Here is a 20,436-nt window from a genome sequence, read left to right on the forward strand (position 1 = left end):
AATATAGTCAGACACGAGCTTAATTCCTCTTTCAGCGAGATCATTTACGACACGCAAATAATTAGCAGTGACCACCACGCCAGGTGGATGGCGAAAGCCATCTATTTTCTCAAATTTGCTTTGCTCCAAGACCAGTTCAAGATATCGGATGTTCAACAAGTGTATTTAAACAGAGTGGCCAAGTTTGTAAGTCTGTTCTATGCTAAAGCATTCCAACAGAGTCCACTTAGCACATCTGCGGCACGACACGATCTGAAGTTCATGGCTGACATGTTCCTGTACAAACATTATGACAGTAGTGTAGCAGATGCTTGTATCTTGTCGTGCAATCGCCATACTGGTACTTACCTGAGTTAGTGTGTTGTCCCTAACACAGAGGGAGGGAGAGAGAGAGAGAGAGAGTTGATGGGACAAGTGTTATTTGATACAGAACGCCCTGAGAAGTTCGACTCTGGCAAGCCACAACTTTCCCACGTGGAATTTAATTCAACTGGTGATATGCCAACGCTAAGGTCTTTCATTAGCCAAGAATCCTGGCTGATGTTTGACCTCCTAGGAATAGACGATGATCAGGAGTGGCTGCAGACACCTGTGGCTATGTGGGACAAGTTCGCTAGTTACAGGAAATTTTCCGAAAGTGCTAATTATTTGTGTGTCGTAAATGATCTTGCTGAAAGAGGAATTAAGCTGGTGTCTGACTATATTCATATGTGCAATGATGAGAAACAACGTCAAGCATTGCTACAGTGCGTGGAAAAGCACAGGATGCTTTACCCAGACTATACAAAACAGACGCTATGTTCTCTATAAGATATCTGTGTGGTTGCTTGTTTGCTCGATTGTTATGTTGTCATATATGAAAACCATGTCGCTTAAAACATATTTGGTTGTTCTCATAATTAATTGTTCATGCTCTCATTTGTCATTAACAATGTCTTTATGAAAACGCTACTACTGATATTCTGTAAATGCCTAACAATGTGCCGTGCAATAATTGTCAAAATATGGGATTTTCAGTGAAATTCCAAAATGGCAACCCCTTCTCAAAATGTTGGGACAAGTTGTGAATTATATTTACGGGTACTTACTATCTTACTGGTGCCAACTGAAGTGCATTCGGCCATCTAAACACAGAGAAATATATATTTTAAAATATTCAAAAATCAATATTATTTCCAAAAATATGGATTTTCCCTGAAATTTCAAAATGGTGGCCAGCGGTCAAAAAAGGCGGGAAAATTTTCAAACTTTGGTCAATCACCTAACTTCACTAGTGAAATCGATAGGCACATAGTGCTTCATTTCAGCAACTACTTTTGCAAAAGTGGTACAACCTGATATGCAGCACACGGCTGCTGGTTGCATCATTGACTGAGGACATGGCTGTACAGCTGATGCATTGCCCGTATTACCAGTACAGTACACTGGTACTCATCTTGCCAACCTTGGAGGGTGACGGGCGGAGTCAAACCCCACTTGGTGTTAATTCAATGGCTGACAGCGGCTTGAACTCGGGACCCTAAGATCCCAAGCCAGCTACCCAAACCGCTAAGCCAACATCAGCCTTCTGAGTGATGGGGCTAAAACCAATATATGTAGCACGATATCTCAAAAAGTTATGGACGGATTCGGATGACACTTGGCGGACAGGTTGGGTGTGCGACAATGACTAATCAATTCAATTTTGTTGATGAAAATCCGAATCCGGATATGAGGATTTTTTTTTTAATTTCTAAGTGATTCTTCACCATTGAGAGATGGGGCACAAAAACGATATACAGCATAGCATGATATGTCCAAAAGTTGTGGATGAGTTACGACAACACTCGGTGGATGAGTTGGTTCGGTGTCAAGAACAAGCCAATTCGATTCTGGTTCAGGTCCGGCCGATCATTGGGATACAAAACCTCAACTGTTCAGCCTGGCGGAGGTGTGTTCTCTACCGAGTTTAACTCTGTTAGTTTTTAGTTAACTCTGTTGTTGTTGTTGTTTTTTCAAACAGATGCTTTCAAAAACTCATTCAGTTTTAAGTTATGCTTTCTTATTTTTGTGGGGCATTTGTTCATCTTGCCTGTTTCGCATTGTTTCATATTTTCCTTTGTGAATTGGTGTTACGCTGTTCTTTTATAAGGATTGGTTCTATTTTTTTATTATTATGGGGAGCAGATTTGTATTGCGTTCAAATTCAAACTGACAGCGTTTGTTTGTTTATTTATTTATTTATTTAAAAAAGACACTACAACAACACAGAAATTGTTCGATTCCGTTTGCTAAACGAGGGACGACTGGATTTGTCCTACTCAATCAAGTGTTCTGTACTCTGATCTGATTGTTTAGTGAAGAGTCCATATTGTCTTCCGTGGCTTTTGAAGTGAGGTATGGAGTTCTGGAGTCTGCCATTCCAACTTCAACAAACATTCCGAAGGTGCGAGGCTCACGCCTGCCCAACACCAAACAGCAATGAGTAAATACAAGTTGAACCCAGCAAGTGAAAATGCAGCCAGGGTTTCTGAACTGGCAATAATTCATTTTCCCAGTTGAGGAACTGTCAGACTCGTCTTTATTTAAAGACGAAGAAGTGTAATTTATTTTACCCTTTTTTTTTTTTTTTTTTGCACACAAATATAGACTCATGGAGGGGTTCCATTACAGAAGGCAGTTTGTTCACAAAACTGATCGAGGATGAATGGGGAGCAGGGATGCAAAGACGTTGCACGTGAATTGATGAGTGGCATCAAGGAAGAAGGAGGGTGCTGGGAGATCGACAACAGAAGAGAGTGGTGTTGTGTATCGGAGAAAACGTGAGGTGACGGACAGTTTAGAAGGACTGAAAAGAGAGTCATGAGAAACATACACGGGGAGTTGGTTCCACATCACTGAGAGAATGAAATGATGGGGGAGACAATTCGGTTTGTAATTGGAGAGGTTAAACATTTGTGGTTAACCAGCCGATGCTCAGGTTTGGGGGGGGGGGGGGTTTGGAGGCATGTGCGATGGAAGCATCAAATATATACGGGGGTAGGCATTGTCATTAAAACGGGTTATTTCTGATCACAATTCCTTCAAAATACAACAAAGCGCATCGCTGCAAAATACAGAAGTTCTCGACAAAACGCACAACATTGGACTTGAATGAAGGGGCATTAAAGCTCAATTTAATGTGGCAGGACATTGCAATTTTTGAAAGTTGGAACCTATTATATATTGGCATGGGAAATGGAACGGTTTATTTGGGTCTGGGTTGACGGGGATAGAAAAGACCATGGTTTGGGATGGGGAATGATCTGAGATTGTGGTGAACAGCTGTGTTGAAGACCTGGAGGGAAGAATAGGATTGAAGAGAATGCGGAATTTGGTTCCACGGGTGGGATGAAAAGAAGAACAAATGAATGGATGTGAGCAGTGATTCTGGGTTTTGGGAGTTTCACAAGCGGGTTAATGGTGGATCGCGTGCACCCTGTAGAAACCTGGGGAGAGGGGGAGGCGGTAGAAGACTGAGAGACCACCGACCTATCTGTGATGGGAAAGCGATAGGCCCGTAGACTTAGCTTCAGCGTGAGAGATTTCAATGGTCTTGAAGGCTTTGGTTTCTACCGTGTGAAGCCAAGCAAGATGAGGCAGGGGAGTCAGCCTAAAGGGAAGAGCAGCACCACACACACACACACACACACACACACACACACACACACACACACACACACACACACACACACACACACACACACACACACACACACACACACACACACACACACACACACACACACACACACACACACACACACACACACACACACACACACACACACACACACACTCACACTAACTTGTGGATGAAGGCCAAGGATGTGGATGTGGATAAGAGTTCAGTTGTGCCAAGGAAGGACTTTGTACAACGGAGGATGCCCACTCAGCGGTTGGTTTTGGAGGCCAACTTTGAAATTTGTTAGCTCAAGAAGTATTGAGAAGTTTTCTCGAATTGGTGTCTTTGAATTAAACTCCCTCCACCCTCATTATCTGCTGTGGATTCTCCCCTGAGAGCTGAAGTGCCAGCCAAAACATTTGAGAGGAGCGACTTGTTTCTTTGCCGTATATAACACTGATTAAAGATTTCATTCTTCTTCGTTTTTATGTAGCACAGCACAAGGCTGAGGTTGTGGCTGTGCCGCTGATGTGATGCCCTCCGCTGGTTGGGGTAGGAATTTAGAATTTGGCCATGGTGCCGGCGATAGTTTGCCTACTCTTCGCGAAGGACACCATGGGATCTTTAACGTCCATCAACAAATGCTGGCAGATGGGACCCCCGTTTAACGTTCATCAGAGGGACGGCACACGCACATTGATGAAACGCCATACCTGTGAAACATCGGGATGACAGTTTATAGCTGGATCGGGATTTGAACCCAGGCTAGACAGCTTAGACGTGAGTGTGCATACCTCCAGAGACCATCCTGTCAGCCTCAGATTGTATTGAAAATGAGCAACATCTGTGCAAAGTTTTGCTTCATGCTCGGGGCAGGGACTTTTTGACTCTACCTTTGGAGCTTTATTCCCAGTTAGGTCGTTTGCTTGGTGACATTATTCACTTTGCACATTCCCACCAGAAATTGTGGCTTTGATACCATCATCGGGTTATTGTGCAATGTGTTTCGGAAAGAGTGGGTGGCGTGCATTACCCCCTCGTTGCGTAACGCCATGAGCACACCGGAGATTTTGGAAGTTGAGCGCACGCCATTCATTGTACGGTCAAACACGCATACGTTGTTTTGACCTTAAGTGCCATTCGGTTTGAATGGCAATGTTAAACTTTTATTAATTATTATCTTTGAATGATAACCAAGATTACCTATTACTTGAACTCTTTCTTCTGTCTATTCACTTCTGTGTCCTTGGTTTGGCTTTTAACCCTCTCTGTCGTTTTTACATTACCATTCCCAGCTGGTTCATTGAAGGAATTTGCCAAGCTCTTGGGAAACGTCGAGGATGAGAGGGAGAGGATGGTAAGCATTTGTAGAACCATTTTTCTCGCATTTAACCCTTTCACCCTTTATATTAACCCTTGCTTGCTTCTTCTTCTTGTTTTTTTTGTCTCCCTCTGCAGATAGCTAATGTCTCTGACGTACTCATCACCCCCCTGGAGAAGTTTCGCAAGGAGCAGATTGGAGCAGCGAAGGTGCTCCCCCCCTCCCCCCTCCAAACTTCCACAGTTTTACTTTCCTTTGTCAGAATAAAAATTCCTTGTCGGTTTGTGATATTAAGAGGTTTTTTTTTTTTAGTTTATTTTCAGTGAACTGATGCTGCTGGCAGTTAATTGGCATTATTTGTTAAATCACTTCCTATAATGCCTTCCGTACAAAGCTACCCATAAAGACCTCTGTGGTTGGGAAAATGCTTCCTGTGGTTGGTCCTTTGCCAAATCCATTACTTTGCCAGGTGTAACCATCACTGTTTCTGCTTGAGATGTAAATCTTTCTCGATTTACAAATATTTCATTTTTTGCCCATGAGTATTGTTTGTTTAGAAGTTATTTGTAGGAGGATGCAAGTGTCGTACTGGAGACGTGCTAATAGGTTTAATATCCTTCACTCCCCCCATGGCAAATCCATGCAGGAACAGCGGAAGCGTTTTGAGAAACAAAGCGACAAGTACTATTGTATGTTGGACAAGCATCTGGGCTTATCTGCAAAAAAGAAGGAAGCTCACCTTTTGGAGGTATCTCTACCATATGGTCCATACCCACCTACGCAGTGTCTGGACGGCTTTATTTCCTTTGTACCTATTTGTATCCGTTTTGCCTCCCAGCCTCATTCACGTCTGTTGTTGTCCCAATTGGACCAGTAAATGGAAATATAATTTCTTTCAGCTTTGGGATGGTGATGTTCTTTGTGAGGCATGCAGCTAGGAGCCTGCGATAGAGCCACATTTCATTCCTTAGACAAGGGTTTCCTTTGTGTTCGGCTGGGCCACCTGCCAGCCATCTATGGAGCCAAGAAATATGGGAGCCGTAGGCTAACTTTGATTCTGTCCGATGCATGAACGCATGAACTTGTGTAACTCTGGCTACATGGTGGTGTCGGTGCTGAAGTGGATTTGAACCAGATACCTTTGAGTTGCTGTGCACAACTCTTTATTTAATGTACTACTTTCAAGCTTCTAGTCCTGGTGGTTGCTTTTTTTTTTTTTTTTTCAAATAATCTAATTAAACCCCTTCCACCCCCAACCAACATGGTAGCAATTTGGGTTGACTCGTTTCACATTCCCATCTGAGCACCTAGCCCATGATGTAGGTATCCAGGGTGATAGATTCGAATTTAATATACTGCACTACACTATGTCGATTTGTCCATTGTCTCCTACTGTCACTGTGATTCCTGTAAAAAAAAAAATACACAAATGTCCCTTCATGTCCTTGTCTTAAATGTAATAAATATTCCTCCATCATTACTGTAAAGGAAAAGATAAATCGCTGCCCATCTTAAAGAACCTTCTATTTTCATGTCTGGCTTCTCTGTCAGTATGAGCAGCGTCTCGTCTCCACTCAATTCTTCCCCCTTTTCCTCTCTGTGCCAGTTTTACAGTTTCTCCTGTTCCCTGTATTCGGCTTTCATTACACACACGCCTTCCTTTCTACGCCTCCCCCATTGTCCTTCCTTCGCAAGAAACAATTTGCCGTTTGGCCCTTTACTTATGCATCCTTCTGTTCCTCCTGCCTTTTTAAAATGCGTTTCTTCCATCTTCATCAGGCAGATTCTCAACTGAATACAGAGAGGCAGATGTACATCGAGGCTTCATTACAGTATGTTGTCAAAGTACAGGAGGTCCACGAATGCAAAAAGTTTGAATTTGTGGAGCCGGTACGTTGCACTCCACGTTGTATCTCTTCGCACACTTACTCCGTTGGATGTGATTGTGATTGTGATCGGTGCTTTGTCTTTTTATTTGTCCTTTGGACAGCTTGTGGCCTTCCTGCAAGGCCTATTCACCTTTTACCACCAGGGCTATGAGATGGCCAAAGAATTTGGGCCCTACAAGCGCATCATGCAAAGCAACATTCAGCAGGTACAATGATTTGATGGGATGGTATGACACTACTCGTGGAGCTCTTCTCGCTGGTTAACTCGGTCGTCTCGTCAAACATTGCTTGCATGCCATTTGGTTATTTTGTCTCATTTTCCCCCAGTTTGCTTGTTAACCCCCACCATCTTCGAAGATGGATGGAGGTTACTGTTTTCATCCCTTTCTGTTTGTTTGTTTGTTTGTTTGTTTGTTTGTGAACAGTATTACGGAAAAACTCCTCGACTGATTTCGACGAAACTCGGTGGGGGGAAGGGGGTTAGGTAAGGTATGGTTCAAGGATCATGCCATTCAATTTTGGACTTGGTCCCCCCCCCCCAAAAAAAAATTTAGAAAAAAAAGTTTTTTTTGCATTTCTACATGTTTTGTGATTTCCAACCCCACCCCCCCCAAAAAAAAATTGTTCCCCCCCAAAAAGATTTTTTTTGCATTTCTACATGTTTTAAGTGATTTCCAACCCCCCAAAAATTGTTACCCCCCCCCAAAAAAATTGTTAGAGAAAAAAATATTTTTTTGCATTTCTACATGTTTTAAGTGATTTCCAACCCCCCCCCGAAAAAAAATTGTTAGAGAAAGATTTTTTTTTTTTGCATTTCTGCATGTTTTAAGTGATTTCCAACCCCCCCCCCCCAAAAAAATATTGTCAGAGAAAAATTTTTTTTTTTGCATTTCTACGTTTTAAGTGATTTCCAACCCCCCCCCCCCCTCACAAAAAAAAATGTTGGAGAAAAGAACTATAACTCTGTCAGCACCGTTGACATATTTAATGAATAAGATATAAGGTTCACTTGAGTGACCCAGCAGTATTGGCGGCGGAGGTTTTGCACTCTCCCGAGTGCTCCCCCTCTAGTTCGACACTGTTGTACTCTGCCTTCTCACTCTCCCCACCCCTCGTTCTCATTCGGCTTTGTAAGACATCGAAGCATTCTGAATGAGATCTCGATGATTTCAAATGACCGAGAAACCTTTTCTTTGTTTGGATGTAGACACGGTCCAGCTTTGAAAGCACAAGGCAAGAGGTGGAGCTACTACTACAGAAGCTGAAGGCATCACTGAGAGACCACGTATGCCTGGACCAACATGGCAAGCAAGGGTACCTGTGCGTGCAGGAGAAACGTAAGGAACGTAGTGGGATTTACATTGCAAACAAGGTTGTGTTGATTGTTTTTGTGCAGACGATCAATTGCTTTGGTCGAGCTTAATACAGGCGATTCGCAATTGCCATAAATTTGAGCTCTCACTGAGATGAGCACAAGTTGCTTCACTTTGCTGTGAGTTACACTTGGAAACTCGAGATGTCTCGGAATGTTGCCATCGTTTTCAATAGTATCTCTGCTACTATGAAAGACTTTAGGCTAAAAAAAAATTCTCGTCACATGACATTTACGCAGTGGGATTTATTCTGGCTTCGTTAGTGCCAGGTCTGAGGTTTATGCATAATTTGGAGCAGCCAGTGTCAGAAGAGCACTCTTTACTTCAATTGAATAGATTGGTTTTGCATCTCGTTGACTTCCTTTATTCAAATCAGAACATTGTAGTGGTGCTTACTGCATCCACCAATCATCTCATACTTTCCCCAGGGCATTTTGGAACAGCATCGGTGAAGCATTACTGCATGTTTGACAAGGCCACACGCTTGTTCAGAATGGTGCCATATGACCCTAAGCCAGGCGGAAGACTGGTATACATCTTTTTTTCTTTCTTTTTTTTTACTGAACCTTTTCCCTCTTTTAATTGTCCCTTGAAAAGTCAGTGTGTGATATATTTTGTGATGGGGGTCATTATCAATTTGGGTTCCTTCTACAGTATGCTGTTTTGTTTTCTTTGCACTTGAACTGTGAATGTGGTCGCTGACTTGCAGCCAAGTTTGTTTGTTTGACCATCAGTTGTGGAAAACGTAATCTCTTACCTGTCATGGTTACTTTCCTGTTTGACGTAAACTGGGTTTGACTTGTATTTTTCCTTCATCTGTCTGTATCCATAGCTTGTCCTTTAGGCCAAAAATAGCTTCAAGCTCGGCCTTTACACATGGACTTGTCATTGAATGAGTCATGTCCATCTCAGTTGTGATGTAAATTCATCCTGCAATAGGTCAGCATTGTAGTTCATATAATTTGAAAAGTCTGTTTACACATCAACTATGAATTGGTATTGCTGGCTTAAAACCAAGTTTTGGAAAGTTGTGCTCTCCATGGAGAAGTGATGCAAGATCCTCTATATTCCAGGTCTTTCATTACAACCCATCTTACCAGCTTTTGTGACACACACACACACACACACACACACACACACACACACACACACACACACACACACACACACACACACACACACACACACACCAAATTTCCTCTGAGTCCTGATTTTAAATGCCCCCTCAACTTCCCCCCCACCCCCCATTTTTGATATGCAGAACGGCCTTGTCCCCACGACGCCTGGTGAGACGGACTGCTTCCGCCTAAAGTCATGCATTCGGCGGAAAACAGACTCCATTGAGAAGAGGTTTTGCTTCGATGTGGAAGGAGTGGACAGGTTGGCTGGCACACATGGCAGAATTGACATTGATTGATCGATAAAAGAGTAATGCTCGAGTGTTACCTTCTTGCACTAATCATCATTGAGCAACGGGTTTTCATAATGTCGATATTTTTGTTTGGGTGGTACAGGGTGGTGCTCATCCCATTCAGAATATGAGGCTTATTTGACGGATGTCTCGGGTTATTTCTCCACTAATAAGTTTGTGCCTCGTTTTCAAATTGCCATTTTTTGTTGCCACTCGACTTAGTTTTGCAGTAACTAAACCAACAACGTGAATAAATTGATTCCACAAGGCCCGTCAAAGGGTGCTGTTTAGTTTGTGTTGGAATGATGTTTATCTTAAATAGGCACCGTGTTTCCATTTCAGACTCTAGGCAGCTTTGTATCGGCTGTTTTCCAAAAAATAATTTTGTGCAAATTGACGTTATCTGCGGCTGCCATATATGGGGTAGTTCCCCATTTTTATAGCATGTTCCTTCGGAATGCCAGATTCCAAAAAACAAACAAACAATATTGTGACTGTGTATCCACTGTTCCACCTTCCATTTGATAGAACTAATGCTGCAACTTCTGAGCTTTCAGAAGTTAATGAGTCTGGCTGCACGGCGATATTGACACTTTTGCACCGTCAATTTTGTCAAACCAAATGCAAGCCTGTGTGTTTGTTCATTACCTTACCTCTTGGAATTGGAGAGATTGGTTTAATCCACCAGGTTTTGGAAATGATTGTCTGATGTTAGATAATTTCTTTCCACTTGGGCTTGGGTTAGAAGCTTTTGACCTGAGACTCATCTTACCTGGAAAGAAAAGTAAATGGAATGCACTTGATGGAGGTGCTGACTTGTGCCGTTATGTTTGTCTTGTAAGAAGTCATGGTTTTGTGATTTGATGTACAAGGTGTCCACAAATTACCATTCCAAATGCAAACGGTATAAATCATGAATTAAATGGGATACAGTGATGCGGTTTGCTGCACGTGAAAGAACATTTATCAACATTTTATTGTGAAGATCATCGGCCGAATTTGAATGGACTTGTGAGGAATGCGCTCGAACGACTCGCGATCATGTTCAACGTCTTCACCGCTTGTGCTTGGCTGGCCTGCCCCGTTCCTGCACAGGATGCTACCGGTCTCCATGAACTTTTTGTGCCACTCACAAATTGTTCTTCTTGAAGGCCGTCGTGAAGCTTCGTTGAACCTGTGTAGCTGATTTGGTCTTCATAAACCAGGCCACACCCTGCACTTTTTCATGTAGGGGCACCATTTGCAGTAAATGTGACATCACAAAAAAAGGAAACACCTGGAAATGATTTTTTTAAAAATTAATTAATAAAACTTTGCCGAATGTTCTTTGACGAAACTTTGACAAACATGCAGTAAACTGCATTGTTGTACCTCATTTAATTGTTCTTACTTATTACAGTTTGAATTTGAAACGGTATTCTCCCCTGTACGATAACAAAAATTTTCGAAGTGAACTAACTCTCTGCATGCATGTTCCCAGTATGTGGAGATCACAAATTTCTTCCATTCTGTTCATTCTCTCATTACGACTTGCAGTTTTAGCTTTTAATGCAGTTACAATTTGTTGTTTTGACTTGATGCTTGATTTTACTATGAGTGGCATCTGACTTCAAGATCGAAAACTGCGAGGCCAATTTCCATCAAAATCTGCATGTGTGCTCGGGGTACCTATGGACAGGTCATGGATGCAATATAAATTTGACCCCCCTGAAGATGGGGAGATGATTTCTTCATTTCCGGTGTACATATTAATATTTGTGTAGCTTTGTTGGTACCTTTTTGAAAGTATCAATTATATTGCTCTGCAGTTTTCCATTTCCTTTATCAAAACAAATAAATACAGTTTAAACCTCTGTTTTAAACAGGTGTACAAAAATTGTCAAATCTCGCTTAAACAGCTTTATGGTCTATCATTGTGACAATAAATAAAATTGCCCAGTTAAATCTTATGAATATACCCTGACAGATAGAGCCCCATATAAAGACAACAGATGTTTTTTTTTTTTGTCCGTTTCCCGCACAGAAAGCTTGACCTTGGCAGGAATTTGTCTTTAGCATCCATCAACTAATGTCATTTATTAACTTTAACATTCACAGACTAATGAAGACAGCACGCCTAGTTCAACGTCCATCCGAGGGATAATTGATTGATCTGTGAATCGCCCGATGTGCTGAACATCATCACATCACTTTAAAATCATTCCAAATCAATCACATTTCTATAACATTTTAAGCACGAATCAAATCGAATTTTGGAAACATTTCTCGCACGTCACTGGAAACGGCATGTGCATTTCAACACAGGAGCACAATAGCCAAGCCCCACCCTCCAAACTGTGCCGTGGGTGTAACACACACACACACACATACACACACACATACACACACACATACACACACACACACACACACACACACACACACACACACACACACACACACACTTGAGAGTCGTGAGGTTTTTTTTATGACAACGGCACTCGCATTTTGGGGCCATTTTTACTCTGGGGCATTATTCCCCCTCCCCCCTTTTTCCTTATATTAATTGAATGCAGGGTTCAGTACCCATAAATCTCTTCCAGCCACACCAACAGCTGCCCAGCACTTAAACCTTGCCGGGTTGAGTAATTAGAGGATTTCCCTCACAATGCCGGCGATAGCGAGCCTCCTAAATGGACTTCACTTTCATCTCATTCTATAGCTAAGCTGCGATTCAAACAGACTCAGTGGAGAGGGTTGGCCCATACAGGGAGAGCTTGCGACCTTCGCGTTATGAGCATGCATTATATGCACTTCAATGTTATATGCACGTTATCGCGTTATATGCACTTCAATGTTGCGAAATGGCCACAAGCCAAAGTGGCCCCGAGACTTAACATGTTGCCCCAAGACTATCATGCATGCATCATCATTATTATTATTATTATTATTATTACTCGTGCGTGCCCATGCGTGCGTGCCCGTACGTACAAAAAACTCAAACCGTGTGCCAGAAACAACCACACAGGCCGTTCCTTCGCTCTCGCGTGCGCGTACGTGCGTGGCCGTACGCGCAATAAAAAAAAATCTTTCAAACCGCGTGCCAGAAACAACAACCACACAGGCTGTTCCTTCGCTCTCGCGTGCCCGTAGGTGCGGACCCGTACGTGCGTGGCCGTACATGCACAAAAAAAGAAAACAAAGAAGAATTGTGACGTCAATTGTGATGTCATAGCACCGTATCCTGTCATTGGTTGGCAAATAAATGGCCGTAACTTGGGAACCGCTCGTCCGATTAATATCAAACCTTGAAAAGGCACATCCGCGGGACCCCAGCAATATTTCTGGCAAGTTTCAATCAGATCGGACCAGTGGTTGTCGAGAAACGGCGGTCGCAGACAGACACACACACACAGAGATTTCTGGAATTATAGGTAGATAACAGGTATTCAAATGATGCTCCGAGGAGACCAACCATTTATTATGTATGCAACGTACAGTGTTCAAAGCCAAAATAGCATCCCAAAACACTCTCAACAACATCTGCCCCGCACAATGAATCAACAACACATGCAGAATCGGTCGCCATCGTTTCCTCTGGAATCGGTGTGCGCACTTTCACCTTGTCCAGAGTCTTCACAATCTACGATGATGATCAATTTCTATCTCCATTTTCCGTCACATATGCATTCCCACAAGCTTCACAGGTCACAATACACAATAGAGTACGTTTTATTCCAGTGAAATCTATTGGACTCGCACACGTTCCATTTCGACACTCACTCAGCACCACATGCAGATCAATGCAAATCAGTGTGCGTACAAATCAGATATGAATACAAACATACAAGAGTTCCAGGTTGGATCACTCAACTTGCATTCTTAACACAAAACTCAACCTCTGCAATCACAAAGCATTCACAAATCCGTAACGCCTCCACACAATACAATACAATACAATACAACAGCCTCACAGCAAGCAAACCTCCAGTGAGTACAATAAACAAACAGGTAACTCAACAAACATTTATAACACTTATCTATTTCTCCTTTCTCCTTACTTAACTTAACCATTCACTTAAACATTCTCCTTTCTTGTTTACCTTGCCCGTTTACCTGGGTCGGAACTCAGTCTCAGCATGACGCTGTTCGATTATATTGCTTGCACGCCTCTAGAGAGACTGCGAGCTGAACGCAGCCTTCAACATGACCTTTCTGGATCGGGTGTGCACTCCGAACCTGTCACCAAGAGGAGCCCTCTCTCTGCGTTGTGTCTGCACTCCCTTCTCTCCATGCTTTTCTTATCTCCTCTTTAAGTACTCCTCTGGCTCCTCGTTGATCCTCTTCATTTCCCTCCAGAACTTTCCTCAGGTGATTCAAACAATCCCGATCAAATGTACCATTCTCAGGAAAAGGCGATTTACTGTTCATCGACAAAACGCACCAATTTGCAACGTCTCTCACAGAATCAGGTCCGTATTTATCAAACGTATATCTCGCGCATGTCCCTCTGCGTGGCCTGTGGCATGTCGCTTCGATATACACAATCTCATCACTCTTTCCAACAGCATTTCTCATCTTTCAAACCATTAACAGGTCACAAATACCATATAGTATGCACTTCAATGTTGCGAAAATACAATAAATGCTGGCCAGCACTGTAATGAAGCAACTAAATAGTACTTATCGTTCGAACCACATAGCCTCAATCCACACAATCACATAACAGTCAAACTTTATCACACAGCGAGGTGGGACTCCAACCCCCCCGTCCTTTTCAGGGGTGGGACTCCAACCCCCCCGTCCTTTTCGGAGGTGGGACTCCAACCCCCCCGTCCTTTTCGGAGGTGGGACTCCAACCCCCCCGTCCTTTTCGGAGGTGGGACTCCAACCCCCCCGTCCTTTTCGGAGGTGGGACTCCAACCCCCCCGTCCTTTTCGGAGGTGGGACTCCAACCCCCCCGTCCTTTTCGGAGGTGGGACTCCAACCCCCCCGTCCTTTTCGGAGGTGGGACTCCAACCCCCCCGTCCTTTTCGGAGGTGGGACTCCAACCCCCCCGTCCTTTTCGGAGGTGGGACTCCAACCCCCCGTCCTATTCGGAGGTGGGACTCCAACCCCCGTCCTTTTCGGAGGTGGGACTCCACCCCCCCCGTCCTTTTCGGAGGTGGGACTCCAACCCCCCCGTCCTTTTCGGAGGTGGGACTCCAACCCCCGTCCTTTTCGGAGGTGGGGACTCCAACCCCCCGTCCTTTTCGGAGGTGGGACTCCAACCCCCGTCCTTTTCGGAGGTGGGGCTCCAACCCCCCGTCCTTTTCGGAGGTGGGGCTCCAACCCCCGTCCTTTTCGGAGGTGGGGCTCCAACCCCCCGTCCTTTTCGGAGGTGGGGCTCCAACCCCCGTCCTTTTCGGAGGTGGGGCTCCAACCCCCCGTCCTTTTTGGAGGTGGGGCTCCAACCCCCCGTCCTTTTCGGAGGTGGGGCTCCAACCCCCCGTCCTTTTCGGAGGTGGGACTCCAACCCCCCCGTCCTTTTCGGAGGTGGGGCTCCAACCCCCCCGTCCTTTTCGGAGGTGGGGCTCCAACCCCCCCGTCCTTTTCGGAGGTGGGGCTCCAACCCCCCGTCCTTTTCGGAGGTGGGGCTCCAACCCCCGTCCTTTTCGGAGGTGGGGCTCCAACCCCCGTCCTTTTCGGAGGTGGGGCTCCAACCCCCGTCCTTTTCGGAGGTGGGGCTCCAACCCCCCGTCCTTTTCGGAGGTGGGGCTCCAACCCCCGTCCTTTTCGGAGGTGGGGCTCCAACCCCCCGTCCTTTTCGGAGGAGGGGCTCCAACCCCCCCGTCCTTTTCGGAGGTGGGGCTCCAACCCCCCCGTCCTTTTCGGAGGTGGGGCTCCAACCCCCCGTCCTTTTCGGAGGTGGGGCTCCAACCCCCCGTCCTTTTCGGAGGTGGGGCTCCAACCCCCCGTCCTTTTCGGAGGTGGGGCTCCAACCCCCCGTCCTTTCGGAGGTGGGGCTCCAACCCCCCGTCCTTTTCGGAGGTGGGGCTCCAACCCCCGTCCTTTTCGGAGGTGGGGCTCCAACCCCCGTCCTTTTCGGAGGTGGGGCTCCAACCCCCCGTCCTTTTCGGAGGTGGGGCTCCAACCCCCGTCCTTTTCGGAGGTGGGGCTCCAACCCCCCCGTCCTTTTCGGAGGTGGGGCTCCAACCCCCCCGTCCTTTTCGGAGGTGGGGCTCCAACCCCCCCGTCCTTTTCGGAGGTGGGGCTCCAACCCCCCCGTCCTTTTCGGAGGTGGGGCTCCAACCCCCCCCTCCTTTTCGGAGGTGGGGCTCCAACCCCCCCCGTCCTTTTCGGAGGTGGGGCTCCAACCCCCCCGTCCTTTTCGGAGGTGGGGCTCCAGCCCCCCCGTCCTTTTCGGAGGTGGGACTCCAACCCCCCCGTCCTTTTCGGAGGTGGGACTCCAACCCCCCTCCCTTTGCTGTACCCAGTACAGCACAGTGAGCCGAGTACCGAACTCGCTCAAGGTACGGCGAAGACTCGGAACTCCCCGTACAGAGGTCACTGATCTCTATTCAGCACACAGGCTTAAAGCGGACTCGAACCGCAGGATCCTCTTTATTTCTATCAATAAAATTCTCTGACATGTACTTTCCTTTGTTCGAAGTACATTACCCGCTAAGAACAGCCCCGCCGCCAGGGATGGCATCTCGTTGGCATTCGCCGTCCCTCCGGACCATGGACTGCCTCCAGTGATTTAGTACCTACGTGTCACGGCACCACATTTACTCTGGATTCTGACTGACTTTCTATCTCTGGGGAGTATCGGCTGTTTCTGCTCACTGGTTGTGGCTGCTGTTGATCTGAATAGAGATCGCCTAGCCTGTGAAAGTCGCATCTCCCTCTCAATTGGAGTTTTTGGAGCTCTTTGTGCCTGCTTACTCTTTCGATGTGCTTCCTGTCTCTGCGAGGCACGTGAATATTACGACCCTAATGTCCGCGTGTTTGTCTGTTTATCAGCAGAATAACTCGACAATATGAGCAGTTAGAATCACCAAATTTGGCACAGAGCTTCATGTTGTACACACAGACGTGATTAGCCTATGCACGTGGCATGAGTAAATACAGTCTTGTACTGAATTAAATTTTATGTTATTCCTTGTGAGCTCAAAGTTGAATTCGTCCGAGACATCCACTATATGAAGCTCTGTCCCATTTTTGGCGATTGCAGCTGCCCTTGTTGTCCAGTTATTCTGGAGACAAACACACAGATGGGATCATCACCATACTCGCGCACCAGTAATTCAACAAAAGTAAGAATACGTTTGTTGATTCACTGTCAATGTTCGAGTCTGCTTTTGTATATTGCGTAAAGGGCATATGAAGGCTCAAGCACATGTTTCTGCAAATTGTTCATTAATTTTGATGCTGTATGTGCTAAAGTGTTGTTTTACAATCACATCAAAGCATATGAGCCTGGTTCCAACGATGCTTGATTCGATCTCAAAAAAGCTCTCGGCTGTCGAATGAAGACAGTTTAAAGGTGGGATAGTTGAACCTCTCACAACTACAATGGACATAAAAAAAATTAAAATTGGCAGCACAGCATGCACGTACGTGTGTACAGCATGCACAGCAAAGTTATATTCACACAAATATGTACACGCAGCATATAACGTGCTACACATACATGCATGAGGAGAGTTTGTTTCCTGGCATGGCCCGTGCCTACTACGTACTTCCAGACAGTTTGATCAAAAGAAGGAAGAGGGGAAGAGGAGGGGGGGAGGGTGAGAATTTTTTATTTATTTATTTTGATCTTCCTCTTAGTCACACGAAGGTTCAGTGTGTTGTTGTGCTTGTATTATTCGGAATTCACCATTTAAAAAGGCTGTGATGAATATCCCATTAACACACTCCCCCTCCTTGCTCACTGTGTGTATAGCTTGGCCGGTATCTATGCACCGCGTAATTTTATTTTTTCCCATTTAAGAAGGACTTTTTTTTTTGTTTGTTTGTTTTTTTTTGCAATTATGCAGAGATTGGTATTCCCATCAGTGAAGCTATGGGTCTTATATTCCAATCGTTCGTAAAACAACATGTCGTGTTAAATATTAAAAATTGCCCAATTAAACCTAATTTTACAACTTATGATCTAGATGAAAGAACTACAAGCTAAAATACATGAATTTAAATCTGCATTAAACAAAACAGCATTGACAGGAATTGACCAAATACTGTATGATGATTTATATCTCATGGTAGATATTTAATTTGAACTCAACCATCAATTTTTGTTGGTTTGCTGGTGCCAACAGTGACCATTATTTTTGTTGTGTCTGTCTGTCTGTCTGTCTGTCTGTCTGTCTGTCTGTCTGTCTGTCTGTCTGTCTGTTTGTGACTCTCTCCAGAGCATAGCTCCGTGACGTTTGATGCGATCTTGATGAAACTTGGTCACAAGCTCGATATCATGGTCTAGTTGTGTCTTTTTGTATGGGGGCGTCCCACGCCCCTTGTGGGCGGAGCCACGCCCACTTGACCTTTTTTCTCGATTTTTTTTCTCTCAATTGAATTTCCTAGAAGCTGTGTGTAATGTCCATTAGTAAAACATATAAAATAAATCCGATTTGATTTGGTCAATTTTGACGGAAGAGATAGGTTTTTACGGTAGGGCTTCCTCAATAATGCCCGCGAACCATCGTCGCCTCCCGGCTTGTATAATTTACTATCTTTTAAAATGACAAATATATTTATATATATTTAAAATTTGAAATTTATATTTATTAGTATTATTATTATTATTATTATTTTGAATGCTGTAGTGATGCATAATAATTTAGTCTGGGGATCAAATTATAATGTAACGCACCAATTAATTATTTCACCCCACTCAGTGTAATGGTGAAGAGCACATCCGCTCCAAGTCTGGGACGTCGGCAGTTTAAACCCCAGCCAAGTCACACCAAAGACTTTAAAAATGGAACTAGCTGCTTCCTTGCTTGACACTCAGCATTTAGAGGATAGAGCATGGATATATCCCATAATTTGGTCTCCATAGACAGGAAATGTTTCCTTAATTACCTTGCTAAGTGTTAAGAGAAAAGAAAGTGCTTCTTTCTTCACAAATATTGAACTTTCTACCTCTTCAACATTTTCCTCGTTCCCCTCCTCACTTCAAAAAAAAATAAAAACAAAAACGTTATTTTTTTCACTCCGCAATGATCTCATTATACTTGAATTTCCTTCTGCCTGTACTTGCTGTACTTTTATTTCTTTTTTTGTATCTCTCCCTTTTCATAACATCTTCAAACTGAATCTTCATTGAATATAAACTTTTCTTCCATTAAAATTATTTTAAAACATTTTTAAATGCCTCACTTTCCTTATTTCACTGTCAGGAGCACCCCACTGTTATTCTTATTCACCGCAATATAATCCTCCTCCTCCTCTTATTATTAACCCTCGCCATCTTCGAAGATGGATGGAGGTTACTGTTTTCACCCCTTTCTGTTTGTTTGTTTGTTTGTGTGTTTGTTTGTGAACAGTATTACGGAAAAACTCCTCGACGGATTTCGACGAAACTTGGTGGGGGGGTTAGGTATGGTCCAAGGATCATGCCATTATATTTTAGACTTGGTCCCCCCCCCCCAAAAAATTTTTTTTGGAGAAAAAAGAATTTTTTTTTGCATTTCTACATGTTTTGAGTGATTTCCAAACCCCCCCCCCCCCCAAAAAAAAAATTTGCAACTTTTTTTTCAACAAAATTTCAATTTCTTTTTTTTTGCATTTCTGCATGTTTTAAAGTGATTTCCAACCCCTCCCCCCCCCCCAAAAAAAAAATATTGGAGAAAAGAACTATAACTCTGTCAGCACTGTTGACATCATATTTAATGAATAAGATATAAGGTTCACTTGAGTGACCCAGCAGTATTGGCGGCAGAGGTTTTGCACTCTGCTGAGTGCTCCCCCCTCTAGTTCTTTTTTTTTTTCACCTTCACAAAAAAAATATTTTCCATAACTGTCTGTCAGCTAAGCACTTGGTCCACCAACCTTTTTCCCGCACTTACAGCAGCATCTTTCTCCATGCTTTCAACAAAAACTCTCACCACCCATCCTCTGTTTGATCTTTATCTCTGTTTGTCCAATTTGGGAATTTGGGAATCCCTTCTCTTTATGTCCCTTCCCCCCCCCCTCCAACCTTTCTGAAACACCCCTTACTTCACCCTCTCAATCCTTCCTCCTCGCCCATCAAAGCTTCCCCCTAGTCCACCCACTGAAACCTACCTCCTCATCCTACACCCTTAAAGCGCCCCCCCCACCTTCTCTCCTATCCGGCACCCTCCCAACGCCATCTCCCCGTCCCTAACTGTGAGGACTTCAAACATCTGAGGTCTCTGCTCCAACAATTCATCTCTCAATCCAGGCCGCTGCTGATAAATCGGACATCATCTGTTTAACAGAATCTTTTCTCCTCCACGACGTCTCTGACTCCTTAGTGTCTCTTTCCGGTTATTCTCTCCTCTGATATAATAGGCCTGGATCGATTTGCACTGCCCATGTCCTGATTGTACACCTCCCAACCCCCAGGAGTACATTCGGCTGCGACTTCTTCCTCTGGTCCCACATTTTGTTTATTTGTGTGTTCTACCATCCTCCAAACAGTGACAACTCCATCTACATCTCAGACAACATGGACCAACTTTTCACGACTTATCCCAATTCTCTCTTCCTCATATGTGGTGATGTCAGTTGTCACCATGTCAATTGGCTGGGTGTTGGTACCTCTCTCACTAGCCATGGCACTTCAGCAAAGGACTTCTGTGACTCCATAGGAC

The 20,436-nt window shown here is 44.3% G+C and overlaps 1 protein-coding gene across 2 annotated transcripts in view; it reads left to right on the forward strand.

Moving 5' to 3' along the window:
• LOC147010990 (rho GTPase-activating protein 26-like) overlaps positions 1-20,436 on the forward strand; it is a 66,562-nt gene that overhangs the window by 17,793 nt on the left and 28,333 nt on the right. For both annotated transcript variants that reach the window (XM_085860528.1, XM_085860529.1), the window contains exons 4-11: positions 4,939-5,000; positions 5,102-5,173; positions 5,611-5,712; positions 6,744-6,854; positions 6,955-7,059; positions 8,061-8,190; positions 8,655-8,755; positions 9,488-9,606. In XM_085860528.1, coding sequence (XP_085716654.1) covers positions 4,939-5,000; positions 5,102-5,173; positions 5,611-5,712; positions 6,744-6,854; positions 6,955-7,059; positions 8,061-8,190; positions 8,655-8,755; positions 9,488-9,606 — 802 coding nt within the window. The remainder of the gene's footprint in view (positions 1-4,938; positions 5,001-5,101; positions 5,174-5,610; positions 5,713-6,743; positions 6,855-6,954; positions 7,060-8,060; positions 8,191-8,654; positions 8,756-9,487; positions 9,607-20,436) is intronic.

This window comes from Eptatretus burgeri, chromosome 16 (genome assembly GCF_056783735.1).
Source record: "Eptatretus burgeri isolate ZD-2024b chromosome 16, Ebu_testis_v1, whole genome shotgun sequence".
Taxonomy (NCBI): domain Eukaryota; kingdom Metazoa; phylum Chordata; class Myxini; order Myxiniformes; family Myxinidae; genus Eptatretus; species Eptatretus burgeri.